At 38.3% G+C, this 21,241-nt stretch overlaps 1 protein-coding gene across 3 annotated transcripts in view; it reads right to left on the reverse strand.

Annotated features, from left to right (window-relative positions):
- Positions 1-17,233, reverse strand: part of SLC30A8 (solute carrier family 30 member 8) — a 34,745-nt gene extending 17,512 nt beyond the window's left edge. For all 3 annotated transcript variants that reach the window (XM_032467885.1, XM_032467884.1, XM_006186484.3), the window contains exons 1-2: positions 16,269-17,233; positions 7,002-7,201 (exon numbers count right to left, since the gene is read on the reverse strand). In XM_032467885.1, coding sequence (XP_032323776.1) covers positions 7,002-7,201; positions 16,269-16,339 — 271 coding nt within the window. In that variant the 5' untranslated portion in view covers positions 16,340-17,233. The remainder of the gene's footprint in view (positions 1-7,001; positions 7,202-16,268) is intronic.
- Between the last annotated feature and the right edge of the window lie 4,008 nt (positions 17,234-21,241).

Below are 21,241 nucleotides of genomic sequence, written 5' to 3' on the forward strand. Positions count from 1 at the left end.
GATAAGCAGCATGCTGCCATCTTAGCAATGAAGGATGGCGAGGATTCTGTGGGCTGGGCTAAAACTGTGCTCAAGTCAAGGAATTGAAGTCCTATAAGGGTCCTTCAACAGGCTCAGCCGAGTCAGGAGGTGACTGAGACAGAAAAAGGGCTTGCTTTGGAAAAAGCATGTCTGTATGGAGACCCGGGGGCTGAGAACCGTTTTGCAACCGTCCGAGCTACTTATGAGAACAATCTAGAAAACCATGGGCAATCACGCTGAATCCTACGGAGCAAATGGTTTTTAAGAGGTAGTTTGCGAGTGAACTTGCATTTACTTCTGAAAGCATGGGGTATTATTGACAATTAATCCCATCATCCAGCTGGGGTTTATTGAGCCCTCACTGTGCACGGTGCAGGGATGGGTATGCAAAGATAAACAAAGTTAAACAAACCGCAGTCCCTCTCTTCAGTGATCTCATTGTCTAGCACTCCCCGTACGGAAGACATGCGGAATGGGCCAGGGGATCAGAAAGCCACTCTTGCTGGGAGCATGAGAGAGGAGTAAGAGTTAGCTAGAAAAGGAGGATTTCTCAGGAAGAAATAAGAGCAGGAACAAAACCACAGAGAAATGAAAGAACATGGCACCTTTGGGGGAAAGTAGGAGGTGTGGAGTTTTGGAGAAATAATAGGAAACGAGACTGGAAAGGTAGCTTGGGGACCCTCGTGTAGGGTGTCAGACATCATGCAAAAGGATTTGAACATTATCCTAGAGGATAGAGGAATCTATTTAAGACTCTGAGGCAAGGTCATGACATGTTCTGATTTGTATTTAAGGGAGAGATCTTTGCCAGCTATAGGGAGGATGATTCTGAGCAAGGAGAAGCTGGAGGGTAAGGCACTGGGAACAGCCAAAGGAAACTGCGAATAAAGCCATGAAATAAGACAGTAACAGTCACAGTTCTCGTTACTTGGGAAAGCGTGGAGAGGGATGCACTTACAGCAAGGTAGGAGAGGCACTAAGGACTAAGTCCTGGAAACAGACTCTTCTCGGGGCCTGTGGGGTGAAGATGACAGCAGGAAGGGGGCCCCTTGGACCTGGGGCTCATGTTCACCTCAGCTTTGGAGAGCTGGTGTTAAGTACATGGGACGTTTTCTGTGGAGAACAGACACATGCTGCCAGGATTGAGAGAAAGTAGGTGTTCCTCTGCCAGCAGTGTCTTGTGTCCCATTACTGGACAACCCCAGGGTATGCTATTAATTTGCTTTTTAAAAATTCCAGAGTTGTTTCATGAATAACATTTCTATATCCTATAACGTGCCATGTCAAAAACTCATGGAGTGGTTTGTCAACAATCATTTAAAACACCACAGTTTGCATTGGTATGTTTTGACCTTCTTCCATTTTTAATACCAGGAACCTCAAAAAATAGAAGTAGCCTAAGCCACTGAGACACCCTGGCTTTAGTGCAAAATATATACCCTTATAGTAAAGCTTGTGGTTATCCCACTGCCCAGCTAATAGCTTTCTCTGACTCAGAGAAAATTAGTTTTACTCTGAGATACTTAGCATCTTCCCAGCCTGCCCCCAGCCCTGTTTTCCCACTTAGCAACCTGGCGCTTCCTCCATCCTTGCTTAGCTCTGAATAGTCCTGCTTCAGAATGTCTTCCACTGACCACTCTCATTTTCTTCCACAAATGGCCATACTTGAGCTTATTTTGTGAGTTCTCAGTGTCCGTATGTCTGTCCTCTTAAAGAGGGATGCATATTTACATTTGCAGTGTAGCTCCTCTTTAGGGCCTTTCTACAATTAGGAATTTGCACAAGCAATCAGAAAATGTCCCAACCCAGTAGGTTCAAAGGCCCATTAACAGTGGACACGTTGAGGCTTACAGCCTTCTCTAATTCCTTCCTCCTGTCTGCTCTGCACCCTGTGGAGAATTTTCTCTCTAAACACAGCTCTCTGACCTGGTTCTTTCCTATTATATATGTCAGTTACTCCCCAAGGCCTACAGAATAAATCCGGATTCCCCAGCCACGCCTCACAGTCCTTCTAGAACCCTCAGCCACCATTCTAGTTTTATTCTCCATTAACCGTGTTTTACCCCACACCACTGCCTTAGGTTCTTTCAGCTGTAAGTCATAAATGCCCAACAAAAACTAGCTTAAATGGCAGGAAAATGATAATTTATTGGCTCAAATAACAGAGCAAATCTGGGTAGGTACAGCCTAATCCTAAGGTTTAAAAGATGTTGCTGGAGCTCTGCTCTGTCTCCAACTATTGCTATTAATTTTCCTTCTGAAGACAGACTTCCTCCTCCTCTTTAAGAAAGGCCTCTGGAAGCTCTGGATTTAAATCATTGCAGCATAGTATTTTAAAGAAAAGAGGGAGTATTTTTTCCCCCAGCCTCCCTATATAAAGATCCAGGCTGGTAATCCAGTTTGGCATCTCACACCAGGCCATGCTAATGACCATAAGGCATGTGGGCCAGGAGGATCAGAACTGCGACCCGCATAATGAGGATGAGAAAGCCTGCTCAACAGGCAATACCCATCCACTCCAAACAGTGGCACCCAGATGTGGCTACACATCAGAATTACTTGAATTGCTTTCAGATTTCCTGTCCTGTTGCAGACCTAGCCACTCAAATTCTTTCCAGGCAAGGCTGATTTTCACTGCCTCCTGGACCACATTTAAGCCCCTCCATCTGAAAGGCCCTTCTCATCTCCCTCTTAGCAACCTCTCAATTCCTACTCATCCTTCAAGGCTTTGCCCAAATCCCATGTTCTGCAGGAGGACCTCTCAGATTCCCCAAAGTGATCTGAGAATAATAATTGCTTGCATGGTCAAAAATGGCTTTAGGGAGGACTTGAGCTATGGGTTGGGGTCTTGAATGATGGTCAGGGCTTTGATGAGTATGGGGAATGGGAGGGTGTTTGCATATAAATCAAAAGGCATCAGCAAAAGCGACAGAGGCCATAAGGTGCAATGATTATTTTGCATTGAATGAATAAATAGTTGAAACAGAATTTGAGTCATGTAGGGAAGTAGTAAAAGGAAAAGGTTGATAGTTGGTTTGGCAGCCAGATGGTGGAATAACTTGAAAGCCAAAGTAAGAATTTTTCATTTTGTCCAGGACAGCAGAGCTTTCCAATATATTGATCTCTTTTCACTTGGGGCAGCCTAGCACAGAGAAGTGGGGCCTAGCACAGAGAAGGTCCCTGGACCAGCCTCTTTCTGCTACCAGCATACTTGTCAGCTTACCCCTGCACCCAGTAAAATTTCCTATGCTGGCTACAATGGGGAAGAGGTTGTGAAGCACTGAGCTAGGCAAAGGTGAACTGCTGAGGAATTCTGAAGACACAGTGAACATGATGACAGCAATGTTTTAGGGAGATTAGCTCAATATCAATACAGCTCCATTTCCAAATGATTTTCTGTCAGTATCTGTTTAATTCCTTTCCTGACAACATCGCTTTCTTCTGACTCTTAAAGTCAGTTTATATATGTATTTAAAGACTCCATTGCTGGAATAACCCAATTAATTTTGATTGCTTGCTATTACAGTGCAAAAGTATAGCTTAGCAGATTCTCCTTCAATCTCAGATTATTATTAATCTGTCACTCTTTTGGGGTAATAAAAAGAAAATGAAGCCAAAATATTGGTAACAGAGTATAGCAAGTAATAGTGGCAAGAGTGGTGCTATATGCCCAGGAGCTTACAATGTTCTTTTTTATTTTTTTGGTTAAAATCAGTTACAACTAAGATAACACTGAATAACAAATCCTTTAGATTAAATTCATAGTTGTACATAGTTTTATCTGTAGTAAAAAGAAAGGGTACAAATATATTAAATAAAGATGTAATTGAAGATATTGAAGTATGTGTTATCACTACAGCTCTAACAAAAGAAAGCTGGAGGAAGTAAAAACATTTCTTAAAGCCAAAATTATGAATTAGAAAACAAGAAAAATTTAAATAATGCTATATTCCAGAAAATGTACAATATAATATATGAATAAAATAAATAAGTATCTACCAAGTTAAATCAAGGAAAAGATGCAAAAAACATATAAACAATATTAAAATGAGAAAGGAGCCAGAATAAATAAGAGGAGACTGCCTGTCTGAGACGATCACGTTCCATTGTATGATAATAAACTTGACAATTTCAGTGAGATGAATGACTTTGGAAATTTATAAATAACCAAAATTTACTCAAAAGATAGAAATTTTGAGTATGTCCATGAATGAAGAAGCTAAAATATATCAAAAGATTATATCCAAGAATGTCTCTGAAGCCAGACAATTTACCAAGGAGTTCTTAAAAAGAAAGAATAATTACAATATTGTATGAACTGTTTTAGTTTTTTTAAGAAAAAGGAAATTGCAAAAACTAAACATTTCATTTTAATATGCATAACTCTGATTCAAAAACCTAGAAAAATCACTCCAAAACAGAAAACTCTAGTTAAATCTTCAGTGATCAAAAAAGCTATAGAAATCCTAACAAAAATATTAGTGACTCAAATTAAGCAATGCATTTGAACGACTGGCCGAACACAGCCAAGCTGGGAGGCACCACAGTGAGAACCTAAGACCAGCTCTGGAAATCAGACCGCCTGCCCACTTACAGGGATGTAACTGAAGCAGAGCGCTTTACTTTTTATGCCTCAGGTTTCTGGTCTATAAAGTGCAATTCATAATGGGACCTACCTCTCAGGAATTTCATCAGAATGAAGTAAAGTGATACATGGAAGCCACTCATCACAGTTCCCGGCACATAATAAGCATTAAATAAATATTAGCTGTTGTCACATAACGTCAGAAATGCATCATAATCTCTTAATATACATATCAACGATGGGTCAAAAAGTTTTAAAATAGAATGAATTTAAAAGGTTTTTGATAAAAATCAACAGTCATCCTTGATTGTTTGTTAACCACTAAAAAACTAGGACAAGGAGAATACTTCATTAGCATAATAAATATATTTAACCCCTCAGGACAACTAAATAATTGAACATATGATTTGATTTAGCATCTTATTTAAGATGATAAAAATATGAAAAATACGAGATATAACTATTGAAAGCAAGAAGAAATGTAGATTTTTGGTATAAGAGAGAGTTATCTTCTGGCATGGGGAGGGGGGATGAGAGAGGAACAAGGAAAATTAACTGAGCTGCACTTGCAGTGACAATAGTTCACATATAATGTTGAGTACCAAATGAATATACAAAATGGAAACTTTCCAAAATACAAAAAGTAACCATCTAGAAAACAAGACATGAGAAAAGAAAGACCCCACTCACCTCTGGAAAGAATAAGACAAACACATGACATAACTATAAGTAACTCTAGCAAGAAATGGGTTGTCCCTGTGTTAAAACAAACAACCTAAAAGCACAAAACCTTGTTGACAGATGTACAGTATTTGGATAAATGGAGAAACATAGCATATTCCTGGAAGGGAAAACTGAGTATTTTAAGGAGACTTGTGTTTCTAAATTAATTTATGTACCAATAAAATCATAATTAGATTTTGGAGGAAACTGAGCAAAATGATTCTCATGTTTAATTAGAATAATAAACAGGAATGAACAGCCTTTACCTTCTTTTCTGTTAAGCTAAGCATAATGAGGAGAGAACAACAGATATTATAACATGTAAATATACATTAATTAAACATATTACTACTGACAGAGACCAGCAACACAGATCAATAAAAACACTTTAGAATCTAGCCCTATTATTTATAAAAACTTGATAAATGATAAAACTAACATGGAGAAAAATCAATGGAGGAAATAATTAATTATTCCATAAATGATGCTGAAATCTTGTTAGCTATTTTGAAGGAGAATTTTCAGTCCTTAGAGCATATATAATTTAACATTGACTTAAAATTAATTGTAAAGAACTGAACAACAACAAAATGATAATTATCTTCTCAGTAGATAGAGAAGGCTTACTAAGCATTAAATAGTGAAAGAGTAGTAAAAGAAATCAACTCAAAATGAAATGTTTGATAGAATTACCTATGTAAAGTTTGAAACTTCTCTAAGTCAAACCAAAAATTGAACGAAAATTTTAAAATAAACAATAAACTAGAATAGTATTTATATACAAATTTAACAAAAGTTTAATATCCTAACTATATAAAGAGCTCCCAGTGATCAATATAGAGAATTACAAATTGTTTAAAAAAACAAGTGAGCAATAGATATTAAAAGGCAAATAGGAAACGTGTTAACAGAAATACAGATCTCTAATAAGCATGCAAGTAGTATTCTAACAGTAACAATTAAAGTAATGTGTATGAAAATAAAGCATATTCATCTTTACATTAACAAAGATTTTTAAAAGATGAAAATAAGTTTGGAGAGAGAATCACCCTCTTTGTGAAGCTGGCAGACATAGGAATTTTCAAGCTTTCTGGATAGCAGTTTGGCATGTGCATAAAAAAGGAATAAAAATATTCATGTCCTTTAACCAATTATTTCCACTTATAAGAATCTCTTTGAAGAGATTAACCAGAAAAGCAGGCAGAGTTTTATTCAAGATTTTTCATTGCAGCATTGCCCATAAGCAGGAAAAACTCTCTGAATTTCTAACAATAGAAAGATGGTTATGTAAATCACAGTGGAGCATATTATAGAATATTGTTCAGGCATAAAACTCTTTTTAAAGAGTATTTGATGGCCTGGCCAAAAGCGTTCAGTATGCTCTCAATTATGTTTAAAAAAAAAAAAAACCTTGTGAGCTATGAATAGAAAATATATTGTACAAAAATACTTCATAGTGTTATTGGAGATTATCACTCAAATGGAGGAATTGTGACAAATTTTATTTTGTTTCCTTCTATTTTCCAACTTATCTACAATGAGCATATTGTTACTATATATATACAGAAAATACTCAATCGTTTTTTAAAAAGAACTTAGGTAACCCTCCCATAACAATGCAAGGTTTTGTTGGTTTACTTGTTTAATCAGAGAAGTCTTGAGAAATACTCACCCACAACCTCTGCAATCATGAAAAAGAAGCATATTCCTGAAGCAGCACAGAGTTTCCACTTGGCTTGGACTTGCTCCTTCGCCCTGTTCCCCGTGGCCTTGGAGTTGCTGTGGCAGTGATGGATGGCTCCTGATTCCCGCTCCTCTGGCTTCTCTCCAGGATGTTGATCTTTATTCAAGGGTTTCTGCTGGAGTTCCACGCTGTGGATGAGTTTGACAGAAGCAAGACGTGAACGCGGTTGCAAACCAGCATCCCACTGACAGCCCTTTCCATTCTCAGAACTGCGAGGATGGCATTTGCTGACTAGCTAGGACCCTACCAGACCCAGCTCCTTCTACAAGAAGTATTAAGTGTAAGGAGCAAGCAAGACGTTTCCTCCTGAATTCTCAACTACTAAAAAGTTTTGCTCCTACTTAGTCAAGCTCTTATTCAGTCCATACAACCAGTGATTAAGAGATGGCAAAGGAAAAGGAGAAAGGAGGCAGATACACTTTGGTGCATTTCCTTCCCCGTTACTTCACTTTGAAAAGATTCTGGACATTGTGCTACAAGTTAAAATGGGGGCAGTAATGAGGTTGTTATCATCAATGAGTAATGTGTGTATGAGCCAGCCTGGTGCTTCAGATACTCACTACTGGATGCCATCACTCTCCCTTTCTTCTCCACAGCAACACTGCTAATAGATCTTAGCACTTTTTCCCTGCTGAGTCCACATGGACCCTGAGAAACCTTCTTAACACAGCTTTGCGGAAATCTCAACCGATCTATCAGAGTTGTAATGAGAGTGAAACCTACTTATGCTTCCAAAAGCGGGCAGTGCATGTTAGTTCTGTTCAAATATAAAGCATTGTTAGAGCCATTTATAGAAATACAGAATTTCACAGATGGAAGGATTGTAGATAATATTTAGTCCAACCCCATGGTTTCCTACCTGAAGTAATTAAGGTTCAGAGAGGTGAAGTAATTGCCTGAGGTCAAATAGCCAAGAGATGGCAGAGCTGGGATTCCAGGCCTAGTGTTTTTCCACTGTGGCCACACTGCATCCCTACCTAAACGTCAGTATACCAAAAACCAGTTTTTACTGATGCAATGATCGTGAACATTTGTATTTTTAAATAAACGTGTTAGAAGACAGTAATATGATTCTTAGAATTAGCAATTTTGCATTCATGGCTTTAAAAGATACAAAAAGGAAACAAATTAGCCTCCACTTGAAGAGTTACATCATTTGTCTTAATCACCATCTAGAAAAAGAACTGATAGTTTTGGCTTAAATGATGATTATTATTACAACTCTAACTATGATAATATTGGTTTTTTTCCTGAATAAAATGACATATATTCATTATAGAAAATCGGGAATTACAGAGAAGCACAAAGCAGAGAGAACTCTTGAGAGACAACTGTCATTGATGGCTTGTTTAGCTTTGTAACATATAAACCTACTTTTTAAACTTAGAGTCCACATTAATTAGGATGTTTTTGATTGCAAGTACAGGAAACAAAGCTCGTGCTGAATAAATTAATAAATGGGAATTGATGGTTCTGCAAGTGAAAATATCTTGAGGTATCAGCTTCAGCCTGGTTTATCGAAGCTCCAAGGCCATTGCCCTGCAGTTCTCAACAGCTCTGCAGCCTTATGCTGGTTGTCCTTGTGCAGTGGAATGAAAATCAGAGCTACGTATTTGGTTTTTTCTGTACAAGAAGAGAGAGAGTGGTCATTCTCCCAAGTGGTAAACAAGAGTCCTGAGTTACATGTTGATTTGGCCAACCTCTCTAGCCAGGGGAATGTGGATGGGCGAATTGGCATAGACCTTGTTACAGTCAGAGATGGGCTAAACCCCACCACACTGATTCCTGGAGCTGAGAGTGGGGTAAGTGCTACCCACATCACATGGCTGCAACTCAGTGGGGATGGGCGGAATGGATTGTGGATGAAATGACAGTGTCACAATAGGATTCTACCAAAGACCCAGCTTTGGAATCTAATTTTTAGCTGTATGTGTTGTTAGCATTTCCTCAATTTATTAAATACTCTACATCATTATTTTAACAAATAGGGAGCATTATATTTAGTATAGATATGTCACACATTTAGTATAGATATTCAGTATTTTCTATTATTGAACCATTGACTTTTTTCTAGGTATTTGCTTATATAAACCACTGTGATTCATATCCTTAATCTTTGCTCAGTATCTTATTATTTACTTACAATGTAATCCTGAAAGAGAAATTACTTGGCTAAAGAGTGTCTATATTTTTAAGGATTTTTATGTATATTGCTAAGTTGGCCTCAGATTGTTTTTACCAGTGATGTTAATAGCACTCAGGATTTTGAGCAGTTCCAAACAATCTTCATATTAGAATAAGAACCATTTAGCAAGAAGCACATTGGGTACTTATATCTATAAATTTTCACCTTTGTCATGTGATATATACCCTGATAATAAACAACCATATAATGCAGTGGTGTTGGTCACCAATGACCATCGACTCAGAGGAGCTGGAGATCTAATAAAGGATGGTGGTTTCCTTTTTTCTTGTGCCGGGAAGGACAGGGTCTCCAAGTGTTCTGGCGTTGTTCATATAACCAGCGGTTTACTGTGGTCACATGAAGCTTTACTCTGTTTTCTATTTTTCATGAATCTCATGGGCAGAGAAAACCAGGTAGTAAGCGACCAGGAGAGAGAACTCATCCTGGAGCAGTTTAGAAGGCAGACCAAGGCAGGAATCCCACCAGGGGCACAGCCTATAGGCAATGCCACAAGAGGAAAAGTGCAAGAAACCTGGCCAATTTTTATTTTTAAATCCTGCTACCTTGTCCTAGACCTAAGAATAACCAACATGGATGCACTCTGAGCCAAGACTATTCCTTGAAGCACTCTTTGAGCCGAGATTTTTCCTTGAAGCACTAAGCGAGAAATCCAAAAGCAGGACTGAAATTGGATGCAGTGTGTTCATAGGTGAGTTTTAGGGGAAGAGGCAGGAGTCCCCCATCTTCACGGGGCTCCCCAAAGGGTCTGTGATTCAAAAAGAAGTTAAAAACCAAAGTTAAAATATATTCCTTGTCATCTCATAAGAGCAAAGTGGTCTAAGTGTCTCTAGATGCAATATAGGCTCTTGATCTGAAAAGCGATGCAAATTCTAAGAAGAATTTTAAAAAGAAGATTCTGAAAAACAAATGCTAGATTGCTTCAAACATGAAATGTGATTTACTGTCAAAGAATAAATCACCAGATTCCCATGCATTCAAACACGGTCAGGGATTTGAAAAGCAGGAACAATAGGCCAGAGCAAAGAAACTTACTGCAGCATCAGCGAGAAAAAAAAGGGAGGGAGAAACAGAGAAGAAAAATAGGGAAATATTAGAAAATTTGATGTCAGTAGCCTAGAACTTTGAGTTCATCTCTTAAAATAGGAATTAGAAAATGGAGCTTTATTTTGTAATCTTGAAGAAGAATTTATTTTATTTTTAGTTTGCATCTTAGTTTTGTTTGGTGGTAGAAGTCAAAACCCTTTGTTTCTATGTCTGCTTTTTATTCCCAAATACTACTCCATTGTATGAATATACAACATTTGATGGACATTTAGGTTACTTACATTTTTCAGCTATTATGAATCATGCTGTTTGAAAATTTATATACAAGGTTTTGTGGAAGTATGTTTTCATTTCTATTGTTTTCCTATCTGTGAAATATCGATCTCATATACTGAGTTGAAGAATGCTCACTTTTCTTTTATGTTCTGGAAGAACTGATATTAATTCTAGTTTACGTATTTGGTAGAAATCAATAGTGAGACAGTTTGGCTTAGGATTTTCTTTGTGTGAAGTTTTTTATTTTTTAATTAAATCTCTTATTGTAGGTCTGCTCAGATTTTCAATATTTTCTCTTGAGTTAGTTTGGAAGTTGATATCTGTGAATTTTTCTATTTCATCTAAGATTATGGATTTTACTGTATGCAATTTATCTTTAAATCAGCTAAAGAAAAGAGAAGGGTAAACATGCTGTCTTTTATAATTACCTACATAGTTACCTTTACTGGTGCTATTTGGTTTTTGTGTATTGATTCAAGTTAATGTCTGTTGTCATTTGTTTTACGCCTGAAAATTTTCCTTTACTGTTACTTGTAAGGTGAGTCTGCTAGCAAAAAGTTCTCTCAGTTTTTGACTATTAGGGAATTTCTTTATTTCACCTTCATTTTAGAAAAATAGTTCTGCTGGGTAAAAGTTGATTGGTTGGCAAGGTCGATTTGTTTCTTCCTTTAGCACCTTGAATATGTTATCCCATTGCCTTCCAGCCTCCTTTGTTTCTGATAGAAGTCAGTTCTTAATCTTACTGAGAAACTCTTGTTCATCATGGATCTTTTTTTTCTCTTACAGCTTTCAAGATTTTCTCTGTGTGTTTTGCTTTTAATATTTTGACCATGATCTGTCAGAGTGTAGATCTGTTTGCCTTGATTCTTGTTAGAGTTTGTTGACTATCATGGATGTATAAGTTAATAGTTTCACCAATTTTGGAAATTTTCAGCCATTGTTCCTTTGAATATTTTTCTGCTCCTTCTCCCCTTCCTGTCTTTCTGGTACTTCCATTATGTATATGTTAGGACATCTAATTATGTACCACATTTCTCTGAGGCTCTGTTAATTTTTATCCATTCCTTTTTCCCTCTGTTGTTTATGTTGCATGATATCCACTGATCTATCTTCACATTCATTGATTCTTCCTTCTGCCAGCTCATATCTACTGCAGAGTCCCTTTGTTTCACTTATTGTGCTTTTCAACTTCAGAATTTGGTTTTTTTAAAATACTTTCTATTTTTACTAATGCTCTCTCTTTAATGAGACATTGTCATTGTGCCTATCTTTAATTCTTTAAAGATGATTTTCTTTAATTCTTTGAACCTATTTATAATAGCTGCTTTAAAATCTTTGAATGCTAAGTCCAACATCTGAGCCCTCTCAAAGACAGTTTCCTATTACTTGCTCTTTTTACTGCTTGTTGATTTTTCTTTCCTGTTTCTTTGCATGTCTTGTCATATTTTGCTGGAAACTGGGTGTTTTAGATAATATATTGTAGCAGTTCTGGATGCTGATCCCCAAATGTTATTGTTGCTCCTTACTTGTTTGGTTTTTAATTTGTTTAGTGAATTGGCTTGTGTAGTTCAATGGAGTATTTCCTTTGACTTTCCCTGCTTCTGCAGCCTCTGTTGTCATTCCTCAGAGTACAGCCTTGGGCATGTGCATAATCATCCTTACTTCCCCCCCCACCCCCTTGCCCAGGGATGGTGATCATTTTAATCATGTTTGCTTTGACTGTCTCTTTCCATGGTATCACTCTTAAGCTCTGGCTGCTCTGCCTGTATTGGTATCACACCCAGCTGTTGTCCTCAATCACTTGTTGATTACACTAATATTTTCAGCAGTACCCTGAGGCATAAATTACTCTACAATTCGACCCAGTTAAAGTTGAACTCTGTATTAGTCTGCTTAAGCTTCTATAATACTACAGACTGAGTAGCTTTAACAACAGAAATGTATTTTTCCATAGTTCTGAAGGCTAGAAATTCATGATTAAGGTGCTGAAAAATTTGGTTTCCAGTGAGCTCTCTCTTCCTGGCTTGTAGATGGCTGTCCTCTTGTTACGTCCTCACATAGTACAGAGAGAGATCTCTGGCATCTCTTCCCTCTTTAATAAAGGTATCAGTTCTATCATATCAGAGCTCCACCCTAATTACAGCATTTAATCTTGATCACCTCTTTAAAGGCCCTGTCACTGATACAGTCACATGGGAATTAGAGCTTTAGCATATGAATTTACAGAGGTAATATTTTAGGCTAATCTTTTGGCTTGTGCCAACTCCAGGAGGGTTCTTTTTACCTCTGTCTTTCCCTGGCTGTCTCTGTTAAACTTCTAGCTGGTCTACCATTTAGAGTGTTGCTCTGATGAAGCAACTAGTCTACTCTTGATTGCTTAACAGCAAAATCTTCATTGTTTTTGACAGTGCCTTTATGCTTGAAATACCCCATATTCTGCTCCAAATAAACTTTTCACTGATATATCATCAGTCTTCTAATGGAGAGATACTCTCTGTTCTTATAGCCTGCTTCTCCCGTGTGTAGAACCTCTGCATCACTGCACCAAAACTGAAAGAAGGAACAGCGACCCACTTATCCTGGAATGATCCCTCTGCTCTGTAAGTGGGTGCTGAAGAACCTCACCCTATGTGTGAGCTAGGGCAGGGATGTTCAGGACCTAACTGCTCCTAGACTATGACTAGGGATTGGGTGAAAAGGGGGACCATGTCTTCATTGGATAAAGGTTCTACAGTATGGAGCTGCGGCAATGAGAGATTTCAACAGCCCTTTTCTCTAGGGGTAAACGGTAGCCCTCAATTGGGAGCTGAGGGGAGAGTGAGTCCTGTTTTTTGGCCACATCTTCCCAGAGTAGAACTTCCATCACAACAAGCTTGGAGGAGAAGGAGGTTAGTGGAGCAAGTGGCTCAAATTCCACAGACTCTCATTTCTTACTGAGATTTGGTAGATTTTCTTGAATAAACAGTTCTCAATTTGCTGTATGCCCTTAAGACAGTTTCCAGGGACTAAACTGTTAAGAGTTTTTTTTAAATATAATTTTTATCAGTAAAATGGTTGTTTCATTAGGGAAGGAAGTCCACTGAGCTCCTCACACCACCATTCCAGAAGTCCTGCCATTCTGCACACACACACACACACACACACACTCACACGCACACACTCGCACAAACACACACACTCACACACACACACACTCACACACACACACTCACACACACACTCACACACACACACACTCACACACACACACTCACACACACACACTCACACACACTCACACACACTCACACACACACACACTCACACACACTCACACACTCACACACACACTCACACACACACACACACGCACACACTCACACGCACACACACTCACACACACACACACACTCACACACACACACACACACTCACACACTTTGAGGCTTCACATTGAAAAGATTCCAGTCGTCTGTTCCTGCCATCTGGCCCTGCCCTCACATTCCCTGCACTGCTCTGACATATGACTTGGGAAAAAGAGAAGCTTATTCCCAGCACCAAGAAAACCCTACTGAGTGTGCAGGTCAGCTTTCTACAAAGCTTTCTACAAAGGTCAGGTTTATGCAGAGCCCCAAAGGTTAGGGCTCATAGTAGCAAATGGATATGGAAATTGAGGGGAAGAGATACATGAAAACAGTAGTGTTCATAGCACCCACAGGGTCCAATATAACTACTTCTTGTGGAAAAATATCTCTAAAGACAATGTTCAACAATTCCTGTCATGCTCTATGTATATGCCAGCAAGAGGATGAAGTTTTCTACGAAAGAGAACAAAATACATGAGAAAGGAGATTGGGAGAGGTGAGGAAAAGAGGTGAATTAGTGAGGGAATCAAGGTATGTACGACCTCAGGACAATAGATTAGGGACCCAGAAGGCCAGTTGGTGAAAGCGTGTCTGCAGGAGAGGTGGTGGCTGGGGGTTGAGGGAACAGAATTCAGGAACAGAGGGCATAGGTCCACATCCCAACACTGCCGTAATTAGACATCCAACTTTATGAATGACATTCATTCTCTCTGGAATTCAGTTTCCTAACTGGCAAAATGAGGGATCAAGATAAATGATTTCATCAAGGTTCAATTGTTCTTATTTAGAAAAAAAAAATAAAAATGAGTTCAACCGTTTTTATCATCACCATATCCTGAAAACCATACCCATTTATGACATGAATAAGATCCTGTGACCATAAACAGCTGTCTTTGTTTGTATAACAGCGTGCTAATGGTCTATTTTAATGAGAAGAGAAGTATGATTATTTTAATAATGTAGAGATACTCTATTAATAGTGTCCATAGTGTTATCAGTCTGTGGTTCAAAATTTCTGCCTAACCTAACATGAGGCTTTGCTTTTTATGATCTCAGTACATCACATCTCATATTATTTTCTAAGAAAAATAATTCTTACAACATGAGATAATAGATGTGCTAGACTCTTTGTCATATATATTTTTAAGCAGAGTTACAAATATCCTAAGGAAAAGTCTCTTTGCAGTTGCTGAAACATTTGATGCTATCAAACACAGTGTCACCACTCTTTGGAATATTGATTTGGTTTCAGGAAACAAAAACATTATACATATTATTAATGGGTAAATATTGTCTTATTCTGCTCCTAACATGAATTTATTTCAGATTTTCATTCATTTAATCTATGCATACTAAGTTTGTTTTTCTTTGCATGCCACTCTGATTGAATTCCCCAAGTGCACCAAAATCTTATTCCTAAATGTTTCTTTCTTTACCAGGAACTTACTTAGTCAGGAAAACTTTTCCTAACCCTACTTCCTATGAAGGGTTTCCCTAACCTTACTCTAACTCCTTTTTAAAATTTTTCAGTTCTCAGCCTATCACTTCTGAAAGCTTTCTCTGACTCCCAAAGTCCAGCTAAGACCTAGGGTCCTTTGAGGGAACCTTCTTATTGTATGACCCCAGAATAACACACATGCTGTTTTGTGATTGCCTCTTTCTTTTATGCATTCCACATCACATTCAGAGTTTCAAGAGGACAGAGATCTGGGACTAGGAATGTTTCCATCTCCATTATATATCCAGGCATGTTCAATCAGTAATGGCTAAATAAGGGGGAAATGAGTGAATATGCACAGGGCACTGTGGGAGATAGTAAGAAGAACTAGGGCTATGTAGAACATAAAACTCAGCTATATTTATTACGGGTGTGTATGTTTGCTAATGGTGATATATAATTAAGAAAATAGCAGTTGACTTAAGATCCATGTAATCACAAATCTGCCACATAGTTGACAAGTCTTAATTCTTTCTAAATATAATTTAATTTAATTTACTATCTATCTTAAAAGTGGGAATAATTGAGGAAAAGAAAAGTAAGCACATTAAATTATATATGTCAGTTTTTTAGAAGAAAATCTACAGGTGAAAAATATATTACTAAAATGTGTCCTTCACGGACTCAGGATATTTAAGGAATCAAATCAACTAAACAGAGGATTGCATTTTTCAGGATATGAATTATACAAGTCGGTCAACAGTTTATAAAATTTTACAAAATGCCCCCTAGTTGGAACAGCAGAAGTTTCTGAAGCAGTAGGATCTAGGGGCTTATTGAATATTCAAGACACAGAAACTTGTGAAGCAGAAACAGACGTCTGTTACCTGTCTAGTGTGAAGGCATACATCTTGGTGGCTTTGTCATTCACAAGATAAGTTCTTTCGAGAAACTCCATGGTGGCCGGGATAAGAGCTCTTGCTGTTGTGGTGGTGGTGGCTGCGGCTGCTGCTCTCTAACTCCCTGTCCAGTTTTGGACGCAAAGCAGCCTTACGATTATTCACACAGTTTCCAAAGAAAAAATAACAAGGCTTCCGGGATTACACTAACAAGCCTCCCACATCAGTGTTCTTGGTAGATGTGCTAAAATGATAGCCTCCGTGGACTATCACCTGGCCTCGTTCTCTCACCCACAGAAACTCCTTTCCTAGGGAGACTTGCACGTAGGATCACGTGAAGTGTGTGTGTGTGTGTGTGTGTGTCTCATGCTGTCTGATTCCATTGCGCTTTCTAAGAGGTAGAGGAGTTCAAGGGTTACCTGCTAATTGCTGATGTAGGCGTTTGTTCTTCAGAGCACACCTGGCTGAGCTGCAAACAGCTACCTTTCTGTCCACTATTATTTTTTCTCTCTTCTTTTCCTTTCCTGTTTTTTTTGTTTGTTTTTTTTGTTTGTTTTTTTGGCAGGGGGTGGGGAGGTCTCTCAGCCTAAAAGCCTTTCTCCTGGGATTTAGTTCTAAAATGACCTCTAAGCAGCTATCAAGATTTACTTCTTTTCTCCTAGGACCATTTGGGGATTTCACTGCCGAAGAGAGGACATGGGTCATTAGTTACTGAAGTCTGTAATCTGAAACAGTTCCTGGTGCGGCAGCTTTGAAACCCTTTTTGACAGGCAGGAGAAGGGCAATCTCAGCTTCTAAATAAATAACAGCCCTCGTTCACACAAGAACTGGAATGATCTGTGTTCTTCCTGGCCAGGGCACCCTCTGCTGAGGACAGAAGGCTGGCCCCAGGAGTCCCTACCAGGTAAACCAATCACAACTCTTAGAAACAGAGTCTTCAGAGTTGATCCCGAAAGACCTTCAACCCCCACACTCTTATAGACAGACATTTTATTTCATTACAAAGGACTTTCCTTTCTGTATAAGACAAAGGACGATAGCCCAAGGACAACATTGCCTGGTTACACTGCAGGCATTTACGTGGGGGCCAAAGAGCATCCCAGACCTATACAGATGCACGCAGGGAGGGCAAGTGCCGGGTGAAGAAGAGGGCATAGACCCTCTGCTGCTGCGTCCTCATTTCCTTCTCCCTTCTAATGAGAACACTCAGGAGTGTGGTCCTGGAGTATCCCAGTGGCCCAGCATCTTGGGAATTTGCCCACGCTGCTGAGCAGAGATCTCCCACGATGACCTAATAAAATAAATATTGTCCACTGGATGGAGAGTGGGGGTCAATGGCAACTGAAGTCGGCAGTGAAGGGAGAAGTCACCTTTGGCTGAGAATGAGCATGTCTCGTCTCCTATCATATCTGCTGTGAAGCTGTGCCTCTTGTTTATTTTAAGATTTCAAACACTCTCATCTATAACGTAAATTCTTAGTTCTTTTCATATTGGCTCCATTGCCTCCCTGATTGTTAACATTGCTCTGACAGATGGAAACTGGAGAAATAGCTCTGGAAGGCCATTGTTCCTTGCAGGAGAAATTCTGGGTCTAGTGTTGAAGTATTTCCTTCTCTTGCATCTTTACTCTTAACTTTACAAAATGGTAGGTTATTCTGTGGAGGCAAAAGTAGAAAACCAGAAAAGAATTACTAATCTATCATGTGATGTGTGACCATACTTGCCAGCTTGAATCATTTGTGAGTAGTTTCTAGCACATGTGAGAGAAATAGAAGTCAAGTGAATGTGTGTCAAAAAGTGAAGAAACTGCTTACAGCCAGGCTGAAATCATAAGTGCAAAGAAGAGAAGTGTTATTCAGATGCAGGAAAAAGAATATTTCAACAGGGAAAAAACAATCTGGAAGTCTGAGAACCCACACCACAAGCTTTGTCACTGGGCATATAGATGCACAGACAGATTTATACCTATTTATGATTCTCTGAGTATGAACGTACATACTAGGTTGTTGATGTGAATTATCTGTGAGGTGAGGATGGCGTGAGGATGTGTGAGAAAGGTAGGGTAGGACTGATGGAGACAGGGGAAGGGGAAGATGGGAAAAGAGGGGATGAGGACCCAAGCAAAAAAGGCCAAGAAAAAAATGTATTCTATGATCTCTCCTGTTTATAAGTTGAAGTATATAAAATTGCCATTTTTGTAGACCCAATATGGTCTAAAATCAGTAATTTCATATGATTCTACTTAAATATATATGCACACACATATATATTTATAAAATGTATACATGTACATGTGTGATACATTTAAAAATAAAAAATTGAATGTGCATACTTTAAAAGTATTGGGAAATTAGGTACTATTTTCATCAAAGGTTTGTGAATTTCTGAGTGCTACCTTTGAAGATAACTTTACTATAAATCAAAGTTTCTGGTATTAGCAAAAGAGCAGGGAATGGTAGCTTACAACAAATAAAACTTCTATATTAAAAAAGGAAGTTTTGCTGCTGCAAATTTAGATGTAGATAAATTTATGATCAAGAATTGCGTGCACGTTATGTTATGTAAAATATTCATCCATTGACAACGTTAGCTTATAAACCCCTTTTTAACTGCACCGTCATTCCCCTTCCCTCAATATTCTATCAGCACACAGTTTATGAAAAATTTCCCATCTGCCCCGACTAACCTTTGGCCCACTTTTACATATTCTGCCCACCAAGGGCTAATGGCCCAAATCAGACTCCACATGAGTCACAAAATATGTATTTGGAAAGCAACACAGATCACAAAAGAAAATCCACTATATTGTTGACAGTCGATTTTAGTAGGCATTTTGTTGCTCATCCCAGTTTCCTAGGCAACCGGCTTCCAAACCATCCTGAATTACAGGTTGTCCTCTCCTCCCACTCTCCATCACAAGCTTGTAGCAACTGAAGGGGCGAAATGCAATTTATAACAGTTACCTCTGGGAATAAATATTCTGTCAGCCAGGAAAACGTAACTGACACAACCAAAGGTCTGGTTCTGCTCCGCACAGGTAGCTGTTGTCGGCAACAATTTCTTAATAGGATTTTACAAGCAGTAACTAACGTATGTGCAAAAATAATTCACACAGGTATCTTACACATGGTTTGCTGTTTCACTTGCAGAAGGGATGTGTGCATTTATGTAAAACCATTGTGATCATCCCTACGCACTAAAGTACTGAGTTCTCACGATTTGTGTTCCCAAAATTTAAACTCCTATTTCAGGAATATGTCATGTTATCATTGTTTGTATGTAACAATCCTTTAAAAAGACGTATGCAGATGTGCTTGTTTTCAAATCATAAATGTGGGTTTTCATCCTGTTTGTATCTTTCTCGTTTGTGTGTAGAGGCAGTGGAGTGGAGTGGTTTAATGTATGGGATTTCAAATTGGACAGACTTAGTTTCACTTTCTAGTTTGATCACTTTCTTTCATGTGTGACCTTGAACAAGTTACCTGACCTCTGTGGTTTTCAATTTCTCATCTGTAAAATGGGGACATTAATAGGATCCATCTTATCGAGTTCTTGTGAAGAGTAAATGAGATAATGTGTATTAACTTCTCAGCATGGTATCTGCCATGTCACCAATTTTATGTAGATGTCAGTTGCTATGTACTTGGCCGTGTCTAAGTAAAATACCTTGGCTGTCCCTGAGAAATTGACCTCAGTAGAGGCTAAGAATTACTCAAGAAATGGAAGTAGAGGTTTTTGGAAAGAAGACCTGGGAACTTGAACCCACTATTAGCTGTATGATTTTAAGAAGATGCCTCGAACTCTTTGTGCTCAACTTTCTCAAATAATAGATTTGTGCCTGCCTTAGACTCCCCGCTTAGAGTGCCATTCAGAATAGTGTCCTCAATAAAGAGCACACAACAGGAGAGGAAATGCAGACTCAATCAGTATAATCACCTTCTAAAGATTCTGGATGTATTTATTCCCACACAGACTATAAAGGTATTATTTCCAAGTTAGGTAGCATTTTCTTAGCAAGGTGGCTTTATGGCTATTACTATAGTGTGAGTTTTTCAAAAGTTCCATCCAGGAACTTGTAAACAGAGACATTGGAGATGTAATTGGATTGTATTTTAAAGAATGTTATGAAAATTTCATTTTAATCTAAAGTGAACATGTATAAAACACAAACCATCTCCTGATATGTCATACTTGAAAACGGACTGAAAGCCATCTGAATTTTATTTTCTGATGAGATCTATTTTTTTGGAGGGGGGGACATTTTTATTTTTTTATTGTTAAAGAGATTGAGCTGTAGAAATGTTCCAGCGCAAATGCAACTTGTATCTGTTGAGGAGAGAAAGACCTGAGAAAATATTGATTCTAAAACAATAAAAGAAATATTTTCTTAAGGCTGACAGATGCAAATAAATAAGACAAAATTAAACGGGCAGTGTTTTAGGGAAAAGTATTGGGGTAGGTGATTAAAATATTTGCAAAGTGTGTATTTTATTGCTCAGTCTCCATGTCTCATGCTTTCTTTTCCAAGCATTTTGCAACTTAAGCTAATTAAACCTTAAATGCACCTTCTGAGTTAGATATAGTTGACTGTGTCTTGCAAACTCCAAAGCAGTTTTCTGCTGGCTTCATAGTCTCACTGCGGTATATGTCTCTCTTCTTTATTTATTTATATTGGCAAGCAAGAGAAGGTTCCAAGGACCTAAGCCATGATTTTAAAGCATTAGAATAAAAAAGGCAGACAAAAACATACTTCCTAATATTCCAGCTTCTTGATCCATAAATACGCAGAGCATCACTGAAAACCAAAGCACTGAATTCCTGAATTTAAAAAAAAGAGAGCCCTCTTGGCATCATCTGGAATGCCACCATTTAATTTTCATGAGTAGGGTTTACTTCCCCTTAGTGAAAGTCTTGAGGGGCTGATAATTCGTCTTAGGAGAAGGATTTTCATAGCAAGCCCC

This window comes from Camelus ferus, chromosome 25 (assembly GCF_009834535.1).
Source record: "Camelus ferus isolate YT-003-E chromosome 25, BCGSAC_Cfer_1.0, whole genome shotgun sequence".
NCBI lineage: Eukaryota > Metazoa > Chordata > Mammalia > Artiodactyla > Camelidae > Camelus > Camelus ferus.